General features: G+C 49.7%; 8 protein-coding genes across 8 annotated transcripts; 4 read left to right on the top strand and 4 right to left on the bottom strand.

Moving 5' to 3' along the window:
- Positions 1 to 391: 391 nt before the first annotated feature.
- Positions 392 to 3,046, bottom strand: N7481_011600 (VIT and vWA domain-containing protein; the record flags this gene model as incomplete). Its single annotated transcript, XM_057270819.1, has 1 exon — positions 392 to 3,046. The coding sequence occupies one exon, from the start codon at positions 3,044 to 3,046 to the stop codon at positions 392 to 394; it is 2,655 nt and encodes an 884-aa protein (XP_057117993.1).
- A 1,353-nt stretch (positions 3,047 to 4,399) lies between these two features.
- Positions 4,400 to 5,050, top strand: N7481_011599 (glutathione S-transferase family protein; the record flags this gene model as incomplete). Its single annotated transcript, XM_057270818.1, has 1 exon — positions 4,400 to 5,050. The coding sequence occupies one exon, from the start codon at positions 4,400 to 4,402 to the stop codon at positions 5,048 to 5,050; it is 651 nt and encodes a 216-aa protein (XP_057117992.1).
- Positions 5,051 to 5,671: 621 nt separating this feature from the next.
- rscE (uncharacterized protein) lies at positions 5,672 to 7,840 on the top strand (the record flags this gene model as incomplete). Its single annotated transcript, XM_057270817.1, has 3 exons — positions 5,672 to 5,774; positions 5,833 to 6,410; positions 6,476 to 7,840. 3 exons carry the CDS (start codon positions 5,672 to 5,674, stop codon positions 7,838 to 7,840), a joined length of 2,046 nt encoding a protein of 681 aa, XP_057117991.1.
- A 676-nt stretch (positions 7,841 to 8,516) lies between these two features.
- Positions 8,517 to 10,889, bottom strand: N7481_011597 (uncharacterized protein; the record flags this gene model as incomplete). Its single annotated transcript, XM_057270816.1, has 3 exons — positions 8,517 to 8,988; positions 9,098 to 9,707; positions 9,737 to 10,889. The coding sequence occupies 3 exons, from the start codon at positions 10,887 to 10,889 to the stop codon at positions 8,517 to 8,519; spliced, it is 2,235 nt and encodes a 744-aa protein (XP_057117990.1).
- A 121-nt stretch (positions 10,890 to 11,010) lies between these two features.
- N7481_011596 (DEAD/DEAH box helicase) lies at positions 11,011 to 13,139 on the top strand (the record flags this gene model as incomplete). The annotated part of the gene is made up of 2 exons (XM_057270815.1): positions 11,011 to 11,376; positions 11,442 to 13,139. Coding segments are annotated over 2 exons (2,064 nt in total), but the record flags the coding sequence as incomplete, so codon positions are not given.
- An 842-nt stretch (positions 13,140 to 13,981) lies between these two features.
- On the bottom strand, positions 13,982 to 15,483 carry N7481_011595 (uncharacterized protein; the record flags this gene model as incomplete). The annotated part of the gene is made up of 5 exons (XM_057270814.1): positions 13,982 to 14,147; positions 14,201 to 14,485; positions 14,551 to 14,646; positions 14,707 to 15,294; positions 15,347 to 15,483. Coding segments are annotated over 5 exons (1,272 nt in total), but the record flags the coding sequence as incomplete, so codon positions are not given.
- Positions 15,484 to 16,572: 1,089 nt separating this feature from the next.
- N7481_011594 (uncharacterized protein) lies at positions 16,573 to 17,473 on the top strand (the record flags this gene model as incomplete). Its single annotated transcript, XM_057270813.1, has 3 exons — positions 16,573 to 16,688; positions 16,745 to 17,098; positions 17,149 to 17,473. 3 exons carry the CDS (start codon positions 16,573 to 16,575, stop codon positions 17,471 to 17,473), a joined length of 795 nt encoding a protein of 264 aa, XP_057117987.1.
- Positions 17,474 to 17,667: 194 nt separating this feature from the next.
- On the bottom strand, positions 17,668 to 18,687 carry N7481_011593 (uncharacterized protein; the record flags this gene model as incomplete). The annotated part of the gene is made up of 3 exons (XM_057270812.1): positions 17,668 to 18,456; positions 18,521 to 18,622; positions 18,676 to 18,687. 3 exons carry the CDS (start codon positions 18,685 to 18,687, stop codon positions 17,668 to 17,670), a joined length of 903 nt encoding a protein of 300 aa, XP_057117986.1.
- Positions 18,688 to 18,710: the final 23 nt, after the last annotated feature.

Here is an 18,710-nt window from a genome sequence, read left to right as displayed (position 1 = left end):
CCAGTTCTTGTAAGGGAAAAAGCCCGAGAGGCTTGGTTAGGGCGGTTCGAATCAAGTGGATGTTGGATGTTGGATGGAGTTGGAAGGAATGACTCTACATAGTCGCGCTAAAACACGCCCTCCGGTCTTGGTGAACAGCACATCATGCCCTTTCTCATAGCTGCGGACCATATCTTGCCGCGTCTCCACGAATTCTTGCAAGGGCGTCGCTACCGAACCCTAGAACCGTGGGGGTGATTCGTCAGCAATGGAATTGTCTGCAGCGACAAGGAGGGTGGGCAAGACATTGTCTTCGACATGTGGTGTTCATTAAAATATTCTGGCAAGATTCATAATCTAACATATCCGATCGGCTACTTATCACAGGCAGACTTCGCCGACGAAGAGAATGTTAAAAGCAGATCCCTACTTCGGCGATCAATTCCCCCAAAATTTGTCGGTCCGTCTCATTCATGTCGTTTAAAGATTTCTGTACCCAAGTATCTGCCTTCTCTTTGAGCAACTCCCAGACGTCCTTCGACTCTGAAAGCTGCGTTTGCAGAAAGTGGCCCACAAGACAAGTAGCAAGAACCTCCTTCCAGACAGGCAGGCTCCAAATATCAGAATTGTTGCCAGCCAAATCCTGGTAACGTGTCTGCAATTTGGCTTTGGCGCTTTCTGCTTCGAGACCAAGTGCCTGGAGAAGCTCATTGTGCCAATCCCAGCAACCGTCAAATGATTGCATAGATATAAGCGCATGCAGTCCAGAGGAATTATCCATGAGATGTGAATTCAACATTTCTTCATCATCCTCATCAATCCCCGCCTCTTCCTCGAAGAATGGACCAGCTGCCTTGCGACGCATTTTCCTTTTTTTTATTGCTGGTAGTGGTACTGAATCCTCCTCCTCATCCTCCATCTCATCTTCACTTGGTCCACCTTCGGGGCAATATGCGGGTGACGAAAGGCAAACGGCAAGCGGAGCACTGGCAGCAAGAGGCTGTTCTGCATCGTACATGTCGAAAAGACAGTCAACGAGTTCTGCATCCTCATCGCCTGCTAGAGCCCCAGGAGAGACCCGAGCTGCACCTTTGTCCTCGGACTGATGGGAATCCTGGACTGCGACAAAGGAACAGTGCTTTCCAGCGATTTGAAAGCGAACTCCAAGTCTCTCGCATTCATGTTGAACCAGCTCCCCAACCCGGCTTTCCCACTTGCTTGTGATCAGAACCCCGTGAACATCCTTGGTAGTGTGAATCCAACCATGTCCTTCCTCCAGTTCGCCCATCACCCTTTTGGCTGCCAGCTGGTGAATGGTTTCACCGAGTCCAATGTCTTGGATCGGAATATCTAGTTCCAACGGACCATGGTCGCTTTTTGCACGGAGTCTGATTGTCTCAGGAAAGGAAGAGATGTCGCCAGAGAAGAGAATATAGACCGTGGATCGGATGAATGGGAAAAGCGGGGGTAGCTCAACAGGTGCTTGAATGATACTCGGAGCAGTGAGTTTTGGAAGAGGTTGGTGCAAATCTTGAACCTTGTCAGATTCTTCGTATTTGTCGTCAAATAATTTGATCGGCTTGTTAGTTCCTTCTGCCAGACCGTCCTTGAGGTCTTCCTCCATCGGCTCAACCACCATGAAGTCTTCGCCTTCGAGATCTGGCAAGTTCATGTTCAAGCTGGCATCAGTCACGCGCGCCATCAATGCACCCTTTAGCATTCGCACGACCGTTTTGTTTAGCTCTTCGTAGTTCTGGATCGACTGAGAGAACCCCATACCCGCTCGAGAAATTCCACCGATGAGTGAATGGGAAACAGCATTTCCAATGCCTAATGTGAAAAACCGTGCCGAACTTTCCTTCACGGCCTTTCCCACAAAGTCAAAAACAGCGTCCTGGTTCCACACTTCCCCGTCTGTCAGAAGGAGGACTTCGGGGACCTTGTCTTGGTAACGGTTGGCCACGGCATTCCGGAGGGCATTTAAGACCTCAGTCCCACCCATATCAGCTTTGATTTTCTTTGTGTACTTCAGAGCTTCCTCCAAGTTTTCTCGATCACAAATTTTACTACGCGGCCACAGAGACCTGCTGCTGCTCCCAAATGACACGATATTGAAATGGATACCAATTGGGAGGGACTTGAGGAACACTTCGAGCGCCAATCGGAGGGTTGAAATTTTGTCCGCCATACTGCCACTGCGATCAATCACAAAGATAATCTCAGAAGCACTCTGAGGTAAGCCAAATTTCGGAATCAGAGAAACCATCAGTGCTCGCTGGTTTGGCAGCATAGGGTGTGTCTCCAGGAAAGCAAAGGGAAGATCTTGCTTGCTTGACCCGACCGTCACAACAAAATCATCCTGGATTACCACATTCTCCCGGAGCTTGACAGATGCATAGCACGCTTTGGAAGTGCTTTCTGGCATGGTCGATGTCCGACCGATAGTTACCTCGATAGGATGAGTTGGCGACCGAATATTGCGGATATCAGAGTCCCTTTCCATAACCAGATCAACTACAATCGCTGTCTTGGCAGCAATACCTTCGGGCAGGCTAGGTGACTGATCGTCATTCTGAGTACCGTATCGTGGGGCGATCGTGATCGGGACTGTGTATCGAATTCCATCGGTCTGGGTATCTTGCTTGGATTCCTGAACTAGGATGATGTCGATGTGAACCTTCCCTCCAGCAGGAACGTTTCCTAGGCGAGTTTTGAAGACATCGGCTGCATCGTAGGATTGATCGAAAATTGCAGCGGTTTGCCCCTTCGACTTGGCTTCCTGATAGACCTCCTCGGCCTTCTTTTTCGGCTCGACTTGTCCACGGATCACTTCGTTGCCAACGCGACAGGTGAACCCAACGATGCTGGCGCCGTCATAGAGGGGAAAAGAATAAAAAAGCTCTGGGATGGATTCGGTGTTAGATGGATTTATATAGGTCTGGGTGATGGCCGTTCGAGTATTGCTAGAGAGCACATGCGCATGGATATCGAGCCCCACCTGAGGGAGGTAGCTCTTCGCAGGGCGATTTCCTCTACGGAGGCGGTAGAAGCAGCCGTAGGACGACATGATGAATTTCTTGGGTATGAAAGAAAATTCTGCTGAAGTAGAGCTTCGTGTGGGAAAGCTCGATATTTTTGTATGCACGTTTCCCTCGGTTGAGCCTCAAGAGATCCGCGGGATAGAAGATGATCTTGACGCAATGATGGCAGTTACGCAAAGATTCAAGACGGGCTCAGATTATTTACCGAGAGCTATTGGCTAAAGCCTAGTCTCGGGGGCTGAAATGACGCGACAATCATTCGTGGATCTCGATGACCCCCCCGCAGCGGTGGCCGCGGCCGCCTTGAAAACATCACAGTTGGTTGGATGGCCAATCGCAGGATTCTCCATATATGACTCAAAAATGTAAATATTGTGCGAGGGTGGCTAGATAGTGCTTAATCGTAAATATTTTGACTCATTTTCTACTTTCTAGGCAGCAGTCTAGGGGCCGTGAAGAGACTTGAATCCAGACGAGCCCGTCACCTACTACTCGCAGCTCGTCCTCGGCTTCCCCTTTGCCAAGAGTAAGTCACGGTATTGATACTGATATTGATACAAGAATATTGATATTCCTGGTCCATTGTCCATTCATAACATAGACCACTAGTATGTGGTCTTGGCATCACGGGTTGAGAAACAATGAAAGAGTGGAGGTGATGGCACCAGGTTCGAGACGCACTGTATTCTTTACAACAGCGGAGGACAGCCGTTGTGAATGGTGTCTATCAACCTTTCTGTTGCTCCTGCTGCAGGCTACCGTTTAATACAAATCATTATTCCACCCCTCAATGCCTCTGCTGACCATTGCTTACAGATCAGCTTGCCCCTCATTCTCCGGCTGAGTGAGATATGAACCCAAAGGCGCGAATTCCGCAGGGATTGAGATGAAATCCGTCTCAGCCTTGGTCTCAATCACAGTGCCAAATGATATGTCCCCCGCAGCAGCCTTGCTTATTGCACTGGGGATCGGATGTCGGGAATAGGTCCCTGATGACTAACTCCGGACCAACTCCGGCCGAATGCGGGTGGTTGCTTATTGATGATTAGGGCATCCCATAGACTATCAACCTCTGAGCTAATGACGCGGGGTGATGTTGCTTCAATTGACCTTGATTGGAACCCCTGGGAAGCTCCGGGAACAAATCACGTCCGTTCCGCACTGTTTGTGCGAGCACGGTGTGCGTGTGGGCCGTGGCTTATCATTTGTAAGCCGAGCTCCGATGTCGAAGTGGGGGTTTACCATGAAGTCAGAATGCGGGATCGTGGGCGATTTAAGACCTCCATTTCGTGCTCTTCTGGCTTCCTATTCAACTGCATCAATTCAATTCAATTCAATTCATTCACTCCATACACCAGCCTTCACCACAAAAAACAATCATGTCTCTCAAGCCCGTCACTCTCTATGCCCACGGTCCCGGCCCCAACCCATGGAAGGTTGTTATTGTCCTCGAGCAGCTGGGCATCCCTTATGAAACGAAGGAAGTCGCCTTCCCGGATATGAAGAAGGAACCCTTCGAGTCCATCAACATCAATGGCCGAGTCCCCGCAATTGAAGATCCCAACACTGGCATCACCCTTTGGGAATCCGGCGCTATCCTGGAATACCTCGTCGAGACCTATGACAAGGAGCACACCATTAGCTTTGCCTCCGGCTCGCAGGACTACTTCCTCGCCAAGCAGTGGCTGCATTTCCAGATGAGCGGCCAGGGTCCTTACTTTGGCCAGGCTGTCTGGTTCACCCGTTACCACCCAGAGCAAATTGAGAGCGCCAAGGAGCGATACTACAATGAAATTCGCCGTGTCTCGGGCGTGCTGGACCGCGCCCTGAAGGGCAAGGAATACTTGGTCGGTGAAAAGTGGAGCTATGCCGATCTTTCTTTTATTCCTTGGTTCGGTATTCTCGACTTCCTGGGTATCAGCATCTCCGAGTACCCCAACCTTGGGGCTTGGTTGGACCGTCAGAAGGCTAAGCCCTCTGTTGCGACAGCCCTGGAGGGCCGCAATGCTGCGATGGCTGCTCTATCATAGAGATGGAATAAGGTGGAATTATATAATGAGATGATTGTATGGAATGTGTATCTGAGAATAAGATCTTAATTAGTAACTCGTTACATGTCACTTTGTAGTTCAGTGAGTAGTTGAGCGGCGATGCTCAGTAGAGATGAGGAGCGGGATGCAAAGACTACTCGCTGACGTCTATTTAAACTGGCCCATTAATCAAAGCCGTATTGATATCGTAATAAAATCTAAGCCATGAACAAAATGTACATAGTACATCCCTGCAAGTCTATAACTAACTAGTTAGATGTATGTTAAATATTTATGCCTGAGGTATAAGGTATCGACTCTAAATAACGCTAACCCAAATTCGGTTAGCGTATCTCTTCCCAGCGACCGCGAGTTTTCCGTGAGGCGCGACACCCACCTCCCCCAGCGATCGAGCACTTGGTCCAATCATCACTTCCTAGCCTGATTTCCCATTGGATTGGGCTGCGTTTTTGTCCGACCAATACTTTCTTCCAACTACCTGCCCTTGCCACGCGTAACCAAGTTGCGCTGCGCAAGGTCGACAGCGAACCACAGCGAACGACCGCGAAAGGAGTCGATCTTCAGCTGCCCGCGACAGCAGCTATCTTTCGTCAAATCATCATGGATGACACTTCAGTTAACCCCGGCGCGGCATCTGAGAATGCTCAGCCCATAACTGGCACCGAGGGCGCCGCAGATATCACCAATGCCGGCAGTGCATCAGGTACGTCGTTTCCAGCCACCTCCCTGGATCCTTTGTCAGTGCTTACCCCAGGAATCAGAAGCCCAGTCACGTCAAGAGTCCCCCGAGAAGAAGGTCGAAAACTCCGGATCCGAGAACCCTCTTGATGCCCCTGCCTCCCCCAAAGGCCGCAATGACAATGTCGAGCCGGAGGACGAGGAAATGGGCGGCACCGAGACCGATGCGAAACGCGATACTGAAGGTCTGGAAGACGCTGCCGGAGAGTCGCAACCGCCTGAGCAGACTGGTGAAGGTCTTGAAGATGCCGTTGGCGAAGAGCAGCCTGCTCCCTCTAAGTCCTCGCTGGAGGCCGCCGCCCGCGAACAGCTTGTCACCCAGACCCACGCCATCATTCTCCCCAGCTACGCGACCTGGTTTGATATGAACACCGTTCACGAGATCGAGAAGAAAGCCATTGCGGAGTTCTTCAACGGACGCAACCGCAGCAAGACCCCAGCGACCTACAAGGATTATCGTGATTTCATGATTAACACCTACCGTCTGAACCCTATCGAATACTTGACGGTCACTGCTTGCCGTCGGAACCTGGCGGGTGATGTTTGCGCCATCATGCGTATTCACTCTTTCCTTGAGCAGTGGGGTCTGATCAACTACCAGGTGAGTTTACCTTTACTCTGGGGTAAAGTCTAGTTTGCGTTTCCACATCCGGCTAACATGTCCAGGTTGATCCTCAATCTCGCCCTTCTAATATTGGACCACCATTTACCGGCCACTTCCGCGTTATTGCCGATACCCCCCGCGGATTGCAGCCATTCCAGCCCGGCCCTAACCCTACTGTCACCTCCGGCAAGACCCTCCCATCCACAGACCGCGCCGCCTCTTCGACCCCCGCGACTAAAGGCGAAGGCCTCGACTTGCGCCGCAATATCTTTGATAACAAGGGCAAGGATGTCACTCCTTCTACGGACGACAAGCAGACCAATGGTGATGGAACGAATGGTATTGAGCAGGAGCCCAAGAAGAAGTCTCACTGCTTCTCTTGTGGCATTGACTGCACAAGACTTCGATTCCATTACGCCAAGTCTACACCCACATCAGCTAATGCGACAACTCCCGACTCCAAATACGACCTTTGCCCCAACTGCTTCCTCCAAGGACGCATGCCCTCAAGCCATAATGCCTCAGACTTCGTGAAGCTGGAAGACAAGAGCCACAGCCAGGTTCCAGACAAAGATGCACCGTGGGCTGACTCAGAACTCCTGCTCCTATTGGAGGGTCTGGAGAACTTCGACGAGAACTGGGAGCAGATCGCAAACCACGTGGGTACACGAACCCGCGAAGAGTGCGTGATGAAGTTCCTCTCCCTCGAAATCGAGGATAAATACATTGAAGATATTCCCGATATTCGCACTACAGCAGGCAGGGATCCCATCAGCCAATCTGAGAACCCCGTTCTGTCGGTAGTAGCTTTCCTTGCCCAGATGGCCGAGCCCGCCGTGGCTGCGGCTGCCGCCGGCCGCTCCGTCGAGGAAATCCGCAAGGAGCTACGCAGCCAGCTGGAGAAGGGAGATAACAAGGGAAAAGACGTCAAGGCCGAAGACTCAATGGACGTGGATACCGTCCGCGAAGCCGAACAAAGCGAGAAGCCCAAGGAGTCTCTGTCTACCATAGCAATGGCCACCTCTGCCGCGCGCGCCGGAGCTCTCGCCTCTCACGAGGAGCGCGAGATGACCCGCCTCGTCGGTGCCGCAGTGAACGTGACTCTGCAGAAGTTCGAGATCAAGCTGCAGCAGTTCAACGAGATGGAGGAGATTATCGAGGCCGAGCGTCGTGAGCTTGAGCAGGCGCGCCAGCAACTCTTCCTGGACCGCATGTCCTTTAAGAAGCGCGTTAAGGAAGCGCAGGATGCTCTCCAGGCTGTTAGTCTGCAAGGCCCCAACGAGCATACTAACAGCATGCTCGCCAACGCCGCTACCGCTGGAATTGGAAACCACTACAGCTTCCAGCCTGTTGGTGGAGATGCCCGGGCTGGAGCTCAGCCTTTGAGCGCTGAGGGCGGCGCCGATTACAAGACGCTTGATCTGTGAAGGAGAGACTCTTCTTCTCGATGCATGTACGATATATCCCATGTGCGAGAGTGAGCAGACGTCAGGCAGCATGGTAGAACGGGGTGCTGGTTAGAATGTCAAGGGTGGACGATGGGGCGATGGGGATGGAGATGGAGATGGGTCGAGGGAGGAATTGTATTGGATGATCGAAGCGAACCGCGTGGGAGCTGGGCGGTGTTATTATGAATATTCTCTTTGAACTTATCTGGCTAGGAAAAGGCGCAGTTCTTTCTATTATGTTGGGAGTTAGTGTTGATTCGTTCAATGTGTTTATCCCCTTTTTCTAATCATATGTCCGTGATGGAAATGCTTCTAAGATTGTCCGAAAGTAATCTGAATGTAGAACTTGAACTTGTAGATTGGGTATGGGTATGGTTTGGCTATGTAAATGATGTTGTAGTTTGACTAGCTATTAAATTGTGATTATCTCGTGGCTGCTCTCTACATGAAGCTGGTAGGCGGGAGTGCAGCAGGACGTTCGTCGTCTAGATCCATTGGATCTGAACGGGTGGCTGCGGGCAAGTGGCCCGGAGAAGAATCTTCCGAGGAAGAATCATCGGACGAGTCGGCATTAGATTCTGAGTCTGAATCACTTGAGATCTCAATTGTATTTCCAGCAGCGGGGCCGTCATTAGAGGAGGAACTATCAGATGATTCAGAACCTGAGTCGGGGGGAATTTTCATCTCCAGCCTTGTTCCTTTCATCTCCAGCTTCCAGGGCTTCATCATCAGAGGAGGAACCGCCAGAGGAGTCAAAGTCAGAGCCAGAACCCGAGCCAGAGTCGCTGGATATTACGATTCTGGCTGCGTTCTCTTTATTTCCAGCCTCGAGGCCGTTTTTAGAGGAAGACTCATTGGAGGATTCAGAGCCAGAGCCAGAGTCGGTGGAACTTTCGTCTCCAGCCTCGTTCTCTAGGTTTCCAACCTTGGTGTTGTCATCATCGTCACTGTTGATGTAAATTGCTGGTGGAAGCGCAGGAGCAGAGGCTGTGACTTGATTTCCTCCTCTTTCTTGGACTCCGCTGTCGTCACTTGAATTGCTGTCGTCGCTTTCACTGTTGTCGACGGGGCTGCCTCTGCCACTGTGGCTGCTGCTGTCGGCAGCTTCGTCGTTACTATCGTCGTCGCTCTCGATAATGGCAGCAGACTTAAATCCGCCGGGCGGCGGGTCAGGCCCCCCCTCCAGCTATTTCCCCTTGCTGCTTCTCATTTTCACCCTTCTTCTCATTATCATACTGATGGTGGCCGTCATGGCCATCCTCTGCATCACCTGCCTCGACGCGGCGACGCTTCTTCATATTCTGAACCAGCTCCTCCGCCAGATCTTCCAGGTCGGAGCCGTATTGTTCCCATTCACTGCGGTAAAGAGTATGGTCTCGCCAATCGACGACGTCCTCTTGGGTCCTGTGCTCCGAGATACCATGCTGTGCCAGGTCGTCCTTTGCGTCGTCCATAGCCTCTTTCCTGTCTTCGTTGAGGCTAGGGAGGGATTCAACTATGGGGATGAGAAGGGCGGGCGGCGGGAGTTTCTCGAACATAGACCAGAGTCGCAGTTCTTCCCGGCGACTTTGTTCGCGATCAAAGTTGTCGGCCTCTTCTTCCTCCTTGTCTTCAGCTAATTGGCCATCAGAGATACCAGGCTGTACAAGTTCCGGATGTTGTGAGGTATTTGGGTGACCGGATTCGTTTTGCGCATCAAGAATTGTCTCGTCCTCGGCGTCTTCTTCATCTTCGTCAGAGTCATCGCCATCTTCATCCATGACCTCATCTGAATCCTCGTCCCTTTCACTGAGCACAGTCTCACCCGCATCATTGTGCGAAACTTTCTCTTGTTCCATGGCGTGCGCTGTTTTGTAAAACTTCTTATCACGATACTCAAGGACTCTCTTTGCCTCGCCATAACCGATGGTTCGCGTCGCGATAGTTCTTTGTGGGGAAATGCGCCGATGACCATTCGATTTCGACGCGCAAGTTCCAGGAAGGAGGGTCGCTTGCGCTTCAAGTTCAACACTTCAATTGCAGTTTGGACATCTCCAAGCTTGATTTCACGGTGGGCATCAGAGGTTATACCGGTAGTGCGTAGCCGTGATTCAGTCATGAATATTGAAGATTGGATTAAACGGCGTATCAGACTGGTCGCAAGGGCAGAAAAATCCATCATTGCGTCTGCAGTAATTGAGGGCATGTCCTCTTCCGATTCAGCAATATTTCTCCAGTCATCTGCTTCCCTTTCGCCACCGAAGTTCATAAAAAAGTCTTTAGACAGGGAGATCCAATTCGGCGTATTGAATAGACCAGCAGCGAGTTGAAGATCGCCTTGCAAGGGAGTATCGGAGTCTGCATTGCCGAGGGCTTGGGCTTCGGTCTCGCCGATTTTTCCATAATCACCGTAGTGGAGCTGGTTGGTGTGCTCGTCCGCAATGGCGTCTTTGAGGGTCAAGTACTTGGCATATTTTTCCTGCTCAGCACAGCACCCCTCGTCGATTTCGACTGCTGCGGGGATCTCAGCCACAGTAATCCACCTGAGACGTCGCTGATCAAGTCGTTTCCTCATGGTTCTCTGGACAACCCTGAGATGTTCCATCACTTCCAACTCCGATTTTGTACCGATTGCAGTCGCGATTTCCTTAATTCCGTTGGCGCTCTTTCGATCGAGAAAATTGTAGAGAACCTCCTTCTCCGTGGCCGTCCACACCACCGCGCCATCTTGCGTGACATTCAATAACTCATCATCTTCCTTCACATTCCTAGGATCATAGCCCTTTTCAACTTCCGCGAGAAGTCCAGTGTAAGCCTCGAGGGAGTTCGGCCCAATATCTTGGAATAGGTTGTTGAGGGCATCGAGGCGATCTTGTTTGATCTTTTGAAGCTTTTCTGTCTCTGGATTCTCATGCTCCGAATCAACAGAGAATCGTCTTAGAGTTCGACCTCGAGAGGTCGACCGTTGCTGGCGCGCGCGCCCCAGCGCAGTGTCAGAATCGAGCTCGGAGTCGTCTTCATCGGGTTCGTAGGCAGAGGAGCTGCTCATCGTGCAGAGCTGGCAAAGTCGCAGCGCGTCCGAATGAGCCGCAGGTAAACATCACAGCTGCACCTGCGCGAAAATGTCGAAGTGTTCGAGAGGAGAGAAAAAAAATAAGTTGAACTTGCAGCTCCACCAAAAAGTCGCTGGTCGCGATAAGAAAGTGTTTGCGCGGTTTGCACCCCCGAGCGGCGCCATTGCCAATCGGCGGCGCATTTCTATTTCTACCAGCCTCGATCTTGCAACTCGCATGGACTTCGTACGCAGATTTGGGCTGCTGTCGATTGGGCGGCCGCGGAGGCCTCCAGGAAGATTTACACCATCACATTACCTGCGACATGTGCGTTTCAATTCAGGGGCACCATCGCCATTACCTGGGTCGAGCAGTATTGTCTTGCGCGACTATCAGGAGGAATGCATACAGTCAGTAATTGAATACTTGGACAAAGGACATCGAAGGCTAGGGATTTCACTGGCTACTGGTGCCGGAAAAACTGTTGGTTAACCTGATATGCAATTATCTCGCCCCTTCGTAAAGTATGATACTGATATCCTTTATAGGTCATTTTCACGCAGCTCATTAACAGAATACCACCACGTGATGCAAGGGCAACCAAAACTATGATCATTGTTCACCGACGTGAACTGGTTGAGCAAGCTGCGAGGCATTGCCGCCTTGCTTACCCCGACCTGTCTGTGGAGATCGAGATGGGAAATAATAAAGCCACGGGTCATGGGGATATCATCATCGCCTCGGTGCAGACACTTGCTCGTGGGCGCATTGGGAAGTTTGACCCTGCTGATTATAAGCTCATCTTGGTGGATGAAGCGCATCACATTGTTGCGCGGTCTTATCTGGATGCCCTGGCTCACTTCGGGTTGAGTGAGCCTTCCCCCAATGCTCCTGTATTGGTCGGTGTCTCGGCGACATTTTCACGATTTGACGGTCTCAAGCTGGGAGCCGCAATTGACCATATTGTCTACCACAAGGACTATGTGGATATGATCGAAGATAACTGGTTGGCTGATGCGGTGTTTACCACCGTCAAATCTGGTGCCAATCTCTCCAAAGTTAAGAAGGACAGCTTCGGGGATTTCGCCCTCGGGTCACTGTCAAAGGCGGTTAATAATGCGAACACGAATAATATCACTGTGCGCGCTTGGATGGCGAATGCCGAGGATCGAAAATCGACACTTGTATTTTGCGTGGATATCGAACATACACAACAGCTTACTGCGACCTTTCGCGAGCAGGGCATTGATGCGCGATACATTACTTCCAACACCCACAAAAACGTCCGCGCGGAGCAAATAGAGGCTTTCAAAAACCAAGAATTTTCAGTGCTCTTGAACTGTGGTCTTTTCACAGAGGGTACTGATATCCCAAATATCGACTGCGTTGTTATGGCACGACCAACTCGGTCTCGTAACCTCCTCATTCAGATGATAGGGCGAGGACTACGCTTATTCCCTGGCAAGAAAAACTGTCATGTAATTGACATGGTAGCATCCTTGGAAACAGGAGTTCTATCAACCCCAACCCTATTTGGCCTTGATCCAAATGAGGTTTTCGACAACACCACCGCAAAAGAAATACGAGAAAGCAAGCAAGAAGAGAGCCCACTGGAGTCATCTACACTCGTGGAAAATGATGTCGACGAGGACGTGCAATTGCAGTTCACCAAATACGACAGCATCTACGATCTTCTCGGTGACACACGATACGAAAAGCATATCAGGTCATTAAGCAGATACTCATGGGTGCGTGTCAGTGAAGATAAGTATATACTCTCGGATTCAAGTGGGTGGTTAGCTCTTGAGAGAGAAAAGGGAACAGACGGGTTCGCCGTGCGTCATGTCATGAAATTCAAGGACCCCGTCACGGAGAAACCGTCATTCACCAAGCCACGACACATCGCCTCCGGGCCGGATTTGGAGACGGCTGTACGCGCAGGTGACACATTCGCCAGCAGTAAATTCGAAGAGCACTACATTTCTTCCGGGAAGGCGTGGCGGCAGAATCCAGCGACAAGCTCTCAAATTCAAATGCTGAACAGAGCTCGCATTCGAACAGAAAAAGTCAGCCAGGAAGGACTAACTCGTGGCCAGGCGGCTGACATGATCACGAAGTTGAAGTTTGGAGGCAAGAAGAGATACGAAACGATGCTGACACACCGGCGGAAGACTCAGCAAAAGGAAGAGGAGATTGCAGAACTGCGAAGGAGAACTGATGTCAAGGTTGGACCTCTGGTAGGATAGCCAACCTTAATTGACTTTGTATACTACTATGGTTTCATCCAACCTGTAATAAATCTCTCAGAATCATTGCATGCACAGTGTTTGACCATAAGTTCTCGTATCCAAGTTGATATACATTGTCCGTGTTCGATATAAGATGATGCTAAATTCAAAAACATGTCCGAGTCCACACCTCTCTCTTGAAACACTACTGTGTAGAGCGCTTTCCTGAGTCGAATTCTCCAAGCCCATTGGCATCCTTATGAGAGACGCTTTCTCCCATAGGTGGTAAGGTTTAGTTTGGAGAACGAAAGATAAATGGCTCACCTCGAGAGTAATTGAGCTTGGATGAAGTCAAAGCTGTTGTCTGATTTTTTAGATCGCAGCTAAACAAGAATAGTAAAACAGAGAACGTCACGGTGCACTGGTATAGGACCGAAAGGTTGAAGCTTATTGCCTTAACAAGTGGAAAATCTCAGAAGATAGAGCCATATAGAATATCGAGGAGCTGCATAAAAAACAATCGTAAAATATCTAGCAATCTAAGGAATCGAACACTTCTAACAAAAGTCTATAATAAAACGAAATAATTTGGTGGTTTCAAAGGCCATGGTGAATGAAAGATAGACACGGATCGCAAGACAGACTTCGCAATGTCTTGCCTCACCCGCAGTGACAAATATCATCTCTTTGTATATCACATCATATGAGGTGAAAAGGGTCTCCAAGTGGATATGGCAGGGACATTCCTGGATTTTAGAGCCCATGAGGAGTCTGTCTTCTTACCTTCTCCAGGCAAGTATCATACTCGACACTTTCGAGCTCACTTATCTGTCCGGTCAGTTAAAGAGATTTCTCAGATCTCAGACTCTTCGGGTGCCACGGCTAGAGCCCAATAAATAGGTGGACAATGCAATGAGACAACCCCCCAACAATGCTGCCACGGAAGCAAAAATCTGCAGACCAGCGAAGTTGTCATTGCCTTGTCGGGACAGAATACTACCCATGATCGGCAGACCTGTGAGGCAGCTGGAAGAAAGGTGAGTGAAGAATTCGTGCCACAAAAGGCAGGTTCAGCTTACCTGATAGAAATCACCATTTGATATGTCCCGAATCGCTGGCCCAGTGTATCAAGACTGCCAGACTTGGCGACGCACGGCATTAGCAAACTCACTACCGCCCCACTGACGAATCCATAGACGAGCCCAAAGATAATAATGCCGGCATGTGACGGGTGATAGTTAAATGGAAGCCAGAGTACAAGCATTGAGCCTCCTGTCAGTATGGCGCAGATGCTCAATACGTTGAAATGTCCGATTTTGTCGGCGAGGTACGGTGGGAGCACTCGGCCGGGTATAGAGGTGGCACTGTGTTTGGTAAGTTAGATAAATAAATCACGATTAAAACACCGGAAAGAGACGGCTCATCATACTTGATAATAGAGATCAGGTAAAGAGATAGCGTGGGGGAGAAGCCCCGCGCTTGGGCCATAGTCGAAATGAAATCAAATGGACCCCAAAGCCCCCACCTGTAAAGTGTTAGAAATCATGCTACTTTTTCGGTTGAAGGAGCAGTATGAATGACTGACATGACAAAAAATGACCCCAAAGTGTACACTGCAAATTGCTTTTGCTTGAACAGAGTCACATCAAGCCACGGTGTCTCGCGATTCCAACTCTTTCGAGGCAATCGTGCGCGAACCAGGAAGCAAGACGCAGCCAGGATGACCCCAACGAACAAAGCCGTATATCGAACAGCCCCATAAAATCCAACATTCTTCACCATTCTATCCAGAAAGATGGGAAATAAAACTCCACCTATACTGGAGCCGCAACTCGCAATGCCGATCGCTAGTCCCCGCCTTTTGACAAACCATTGCCCGACACAGACGAACGAGGTGCAGAATACGCCCCCGGCACCGATGCCGAAAGCAAGGCCTTGTGAGAGGAATATTTGGTAGTACTTGTCTGCAAGACTCGTCATACAGAGAGCGAAGACGCAGAGTGTACTGCATGGAATTAGTACCGGGGTTGCGCCATAAGTGTCGATGACACGACCGTAGAGTGGACCAAGAGCCCACATGAGGCACAATTGGACGGCAAATATCCATGATATTTCTGATGAGGAGTATTCCTTGAGTGTCGTTTCTTGATAGATCGTTTGAAAGACGCCGATGCTGGTTTGGAGGTGAGTATTACTCTAACATCCACCAGTACAAAATCACTCACGCGTTCAAAAAGCCGAGTGTAGAGAAAAGGGCTAGTGTTGCTCCCACAACACACATCCATCCTCGGAGACCTCCCTCTGGGGGGATATTTTCCTCGGTGACAGAAGCCTGTGCTTTTTCGATCGACATCTGGTTGGTCTATGCAGCAAAGACTTGAAAATGGAATTGGGAAGGAAAGCTGCTGAATAGTACATTTGTCGGGGACATCATCACATCTTTATATTCTCTTTGCTTTATGAATATCCTCGCCCCACCAGATCATTCAGACCCAGTCATATAGCGGCCGCTCGTCCTCCGACAGCGCTCTAGTCCGACAGCCTCCAGGGCTTGGATGTGTTTTCATCCAGAGTGAGCAGGCCCACTGGCGGCCGACAGGTTTGACCCACTTGTCGGCGCCGCTATACCAGTTTCGTCCCCTTTGCATCGATTTGTAATATATAAGTGGGTTTCAACGTCGGATCCCCTCCATTCTGACTCTTTGATCTCTAATTTATCTAATCCAACGTGCTTAAGCCTGGCGGCGACGGAAAAATGAAAGTCTTGGTCTGTGTGAATTGTAAACTGCGCAAGAAGAAATGCGATAAAGTCAAGCCTTGCTGTGGCTATTGCAAATCGTGAGTCTTTCCAACGCGAGGTCGATCTTAGATTAACACAGTTATCAGAAAAAACCTAGATTGCCAATATGCGGCGGCAGATGATAAGATTCACCTTCAAGTCAGATCAAAATCGGCATTGATACCCGAAAGTCCGATAATCCGCTCCTCTCTTCTGGTATCAAGCACTCTAGCGGATGTTCTGTCATCGGACCCGACGAATTTAGATTCCACCATCTACCTACAGACTCTCAGAATAATACGAGAAACAGGCCAGTTTGTCGATGATATCAGTGCTCGATACTTTCAAGGCACTCACCCGTTTATTCCTGTCATATCGCGCTCACGATTTCACGACAACTTACTTAATTTTGGGGCTCCGCCCTCCGCCGGATTCTCTACCCTACTTCTGGCTATGTCCTTGACTACATACTACCCCGAGGAATCAACGCACAATAAAATTTCGGTCGATCAATCTTCACTTTATCTAGCGGCGAAAACAATATTTATGCAAGTGCATTCATCATTACCACCATCATTGCATCTTATTCAAACTGGAATCATTCTTGCCACGTATGAATATGCGAATGGGAAAGTGGAGAATGCATTAGCGTCTATAAGTCTATGTGCAAGGATGGGCTACGCGTGTCGTATTCACCTGTCAAATCCAAGCCCAAAGCTGGAAGGCAATGAATTCCTCCAAGCTGAAGAGGAAGCAAATACATGGTGGGGAATTGCAATTTGCGAAAGGTATGAACCTAGAAAATCAACTTGAAAATACCAGGAAGATCTGACCCATTGTATAGAACCTTCTTCTGCGAGCTTGACGACTTTGATCAGCCTTTTGCGGCAAGGTTTCCAGATATCCACACCCAACTACCAAGGGACACATACTCACCAAACAACGATAATCAATTCAAAACCAGCCAGTCTACAGATACAGCTGAAGACACCGTTAGGAGTGGAGGATACGCCTGCATAGCACAAGCAGCTTGGCTATTGGACCAAGTATTCAAAACAATCGAGCTCACGGATATCGATGCCAAATTAATCCAACTTGATGGACTCGACCATACACTCCGTACGTTTCTAGCTATCGTGATGGAACGATCCGAAGGGAAATGGGGCAAGTTCTGTACCGCGAACGCAATACTTATCAGGTTAGTTTTTGTGAGTCTTAAAATCATCATTCTGGCTAAGAATTTACCAGGGCGCTTTTCACTTTACACTGGGAAATCCTCACACAAGTCCAAGAAATGACCCATTGTCGACATAAATCTCCTGAAGAATGGCACAAGACATCATCCTCGGCATTGGATACCCTTGTGAAAATTATGGAGGATATTGCAGCTACACAGAATGGGCATTCTATATCTGTAGTTGAGTCATTACCTCCAAGTCGGGCTTATTTGATGCGAGCAGCGCTTCGACATATTGAAGATGCAGAGATAAAAAGTGAAACATGGGAACAAACCAAGACACAGCTGGAACTGTCCTTGGCGCAATTTGATCAACGCTGGGGTGCTAATGTCTAATTATGAGGTTCATGAACTAAAAGGGTTTGAGGCTTGCTTTTGGGAGCGACATGGAGCATTGGCGTAGTGTGAGGAGATGGGATTGAGATTATTCAATTCATCCCACTCAAACACAAACCCAGAACGAACCTCGAAACAGAACATGATACAACCAAACCAAATCAAAACCTCCTGAAGGCATAGCTCTTTCTCTCCTACACAGGGACCTCACCAAGCTCGCTAAAAACCGCCCTCAATCTTCCCTCCACCTCCCTAACCGACCCCTCATCCCCATCAATAGCAACCCGTAAATCATGAACCAGGACCGCCATATCTGCAATCCACTCCTCAAGCCCAACCTTATCATTACCCTGCAACCGCTCATGCTGAAGAATCTCCCGCAAACTCGCCAGGCACTGGCTGAAGAAGTTGAGTCTGTTATGGCGCTCGTAGAGATAATCCTTTTCCAAGGCGAGGCGGCGGGTTAGGGTGTTCACTTCTTTTTCCAGGTCTTCTCGGGTTGCAGGCTGTTTTGATTGCGGTGTTGAGGGTGGCTGGCTTTGCATTAATTTGTCGAATTGGTTCATTGGTGTTGGTGTTGTGGTTGATATTGTTGGCGTGGAAGTAGAGGAGGAGAGTGCTGCTTGGGAGGAGGCTTGTCGATGTTGCTGCGCGAAAAGTGACTGCTGATACTGAGCGTTGTATTGCGCTATCGATTGCAGTCTGTCCGGCATCGTTTGGCCGATGAATATTTTCCATTCGCTGTCTGCTTCGTTTTGGCTTGCCGTCTGGGATTGGGCTTGGGCTTGGGCTTGCGGTTGGATTTGAGCGTTTGTTCGCGAGACGGACTGTTGGTTAGGATCGGGAGTCCCTGTGATTACTTTGTCCTGCTGTTGAACTTGACTTAAGGCTGGGACAGGGCCTAGATTGACTTCTGTCAGATCGACAGCCCAGAGCGTGTCCAGGTCGAGTTCCAGACATGGATCCCACAGATTGGGACAGTCCTGGTTTGTGGGGTTGGATATCAGCCATTGCACGCGGATAGGACATGCGCGAGTATATACTTACCAGCAAGTTCAAGCTCGGTGTTTCTGGGTCCATTTGGGCTGGCTCGACTTGGTTTGTCCGGGCTTGGTCTTTCTGTGGCCCGTCGGGTCCGGGGTTCAAGTTCTGGGTGGTTTAGTACATGGTCGGAGGTGGAGATAAATCGAGTTGGAACTCACAGATGAATCCATGGCTCTAGGCTTCTTGGGAAAGT

The sequence above is a fragment of the Penicillium waksmanii genome (genome assembly GCF_028829765.1).
Source record: "Penicillium waksmanii strain IBT 27052 chromosome Unknown utg000009l:1.0-4314994.0:1.0-4318279.0, whole genome shotgun sequence".
In the NCBI taxonomy this organism is placed as follows: domain Eukaryota; kingdom Fungi; phylum Ascomycota; class Eurotiomycetes; order Eurotiales; family Aspergillaceae; genus Penicillium; species Penicillium waksmanii.
The sequence above is the reverse complement of the archived record's forward strand: the minus strand, read 5'-3'. Positions and strand labels throughout refer to the sequence as shown.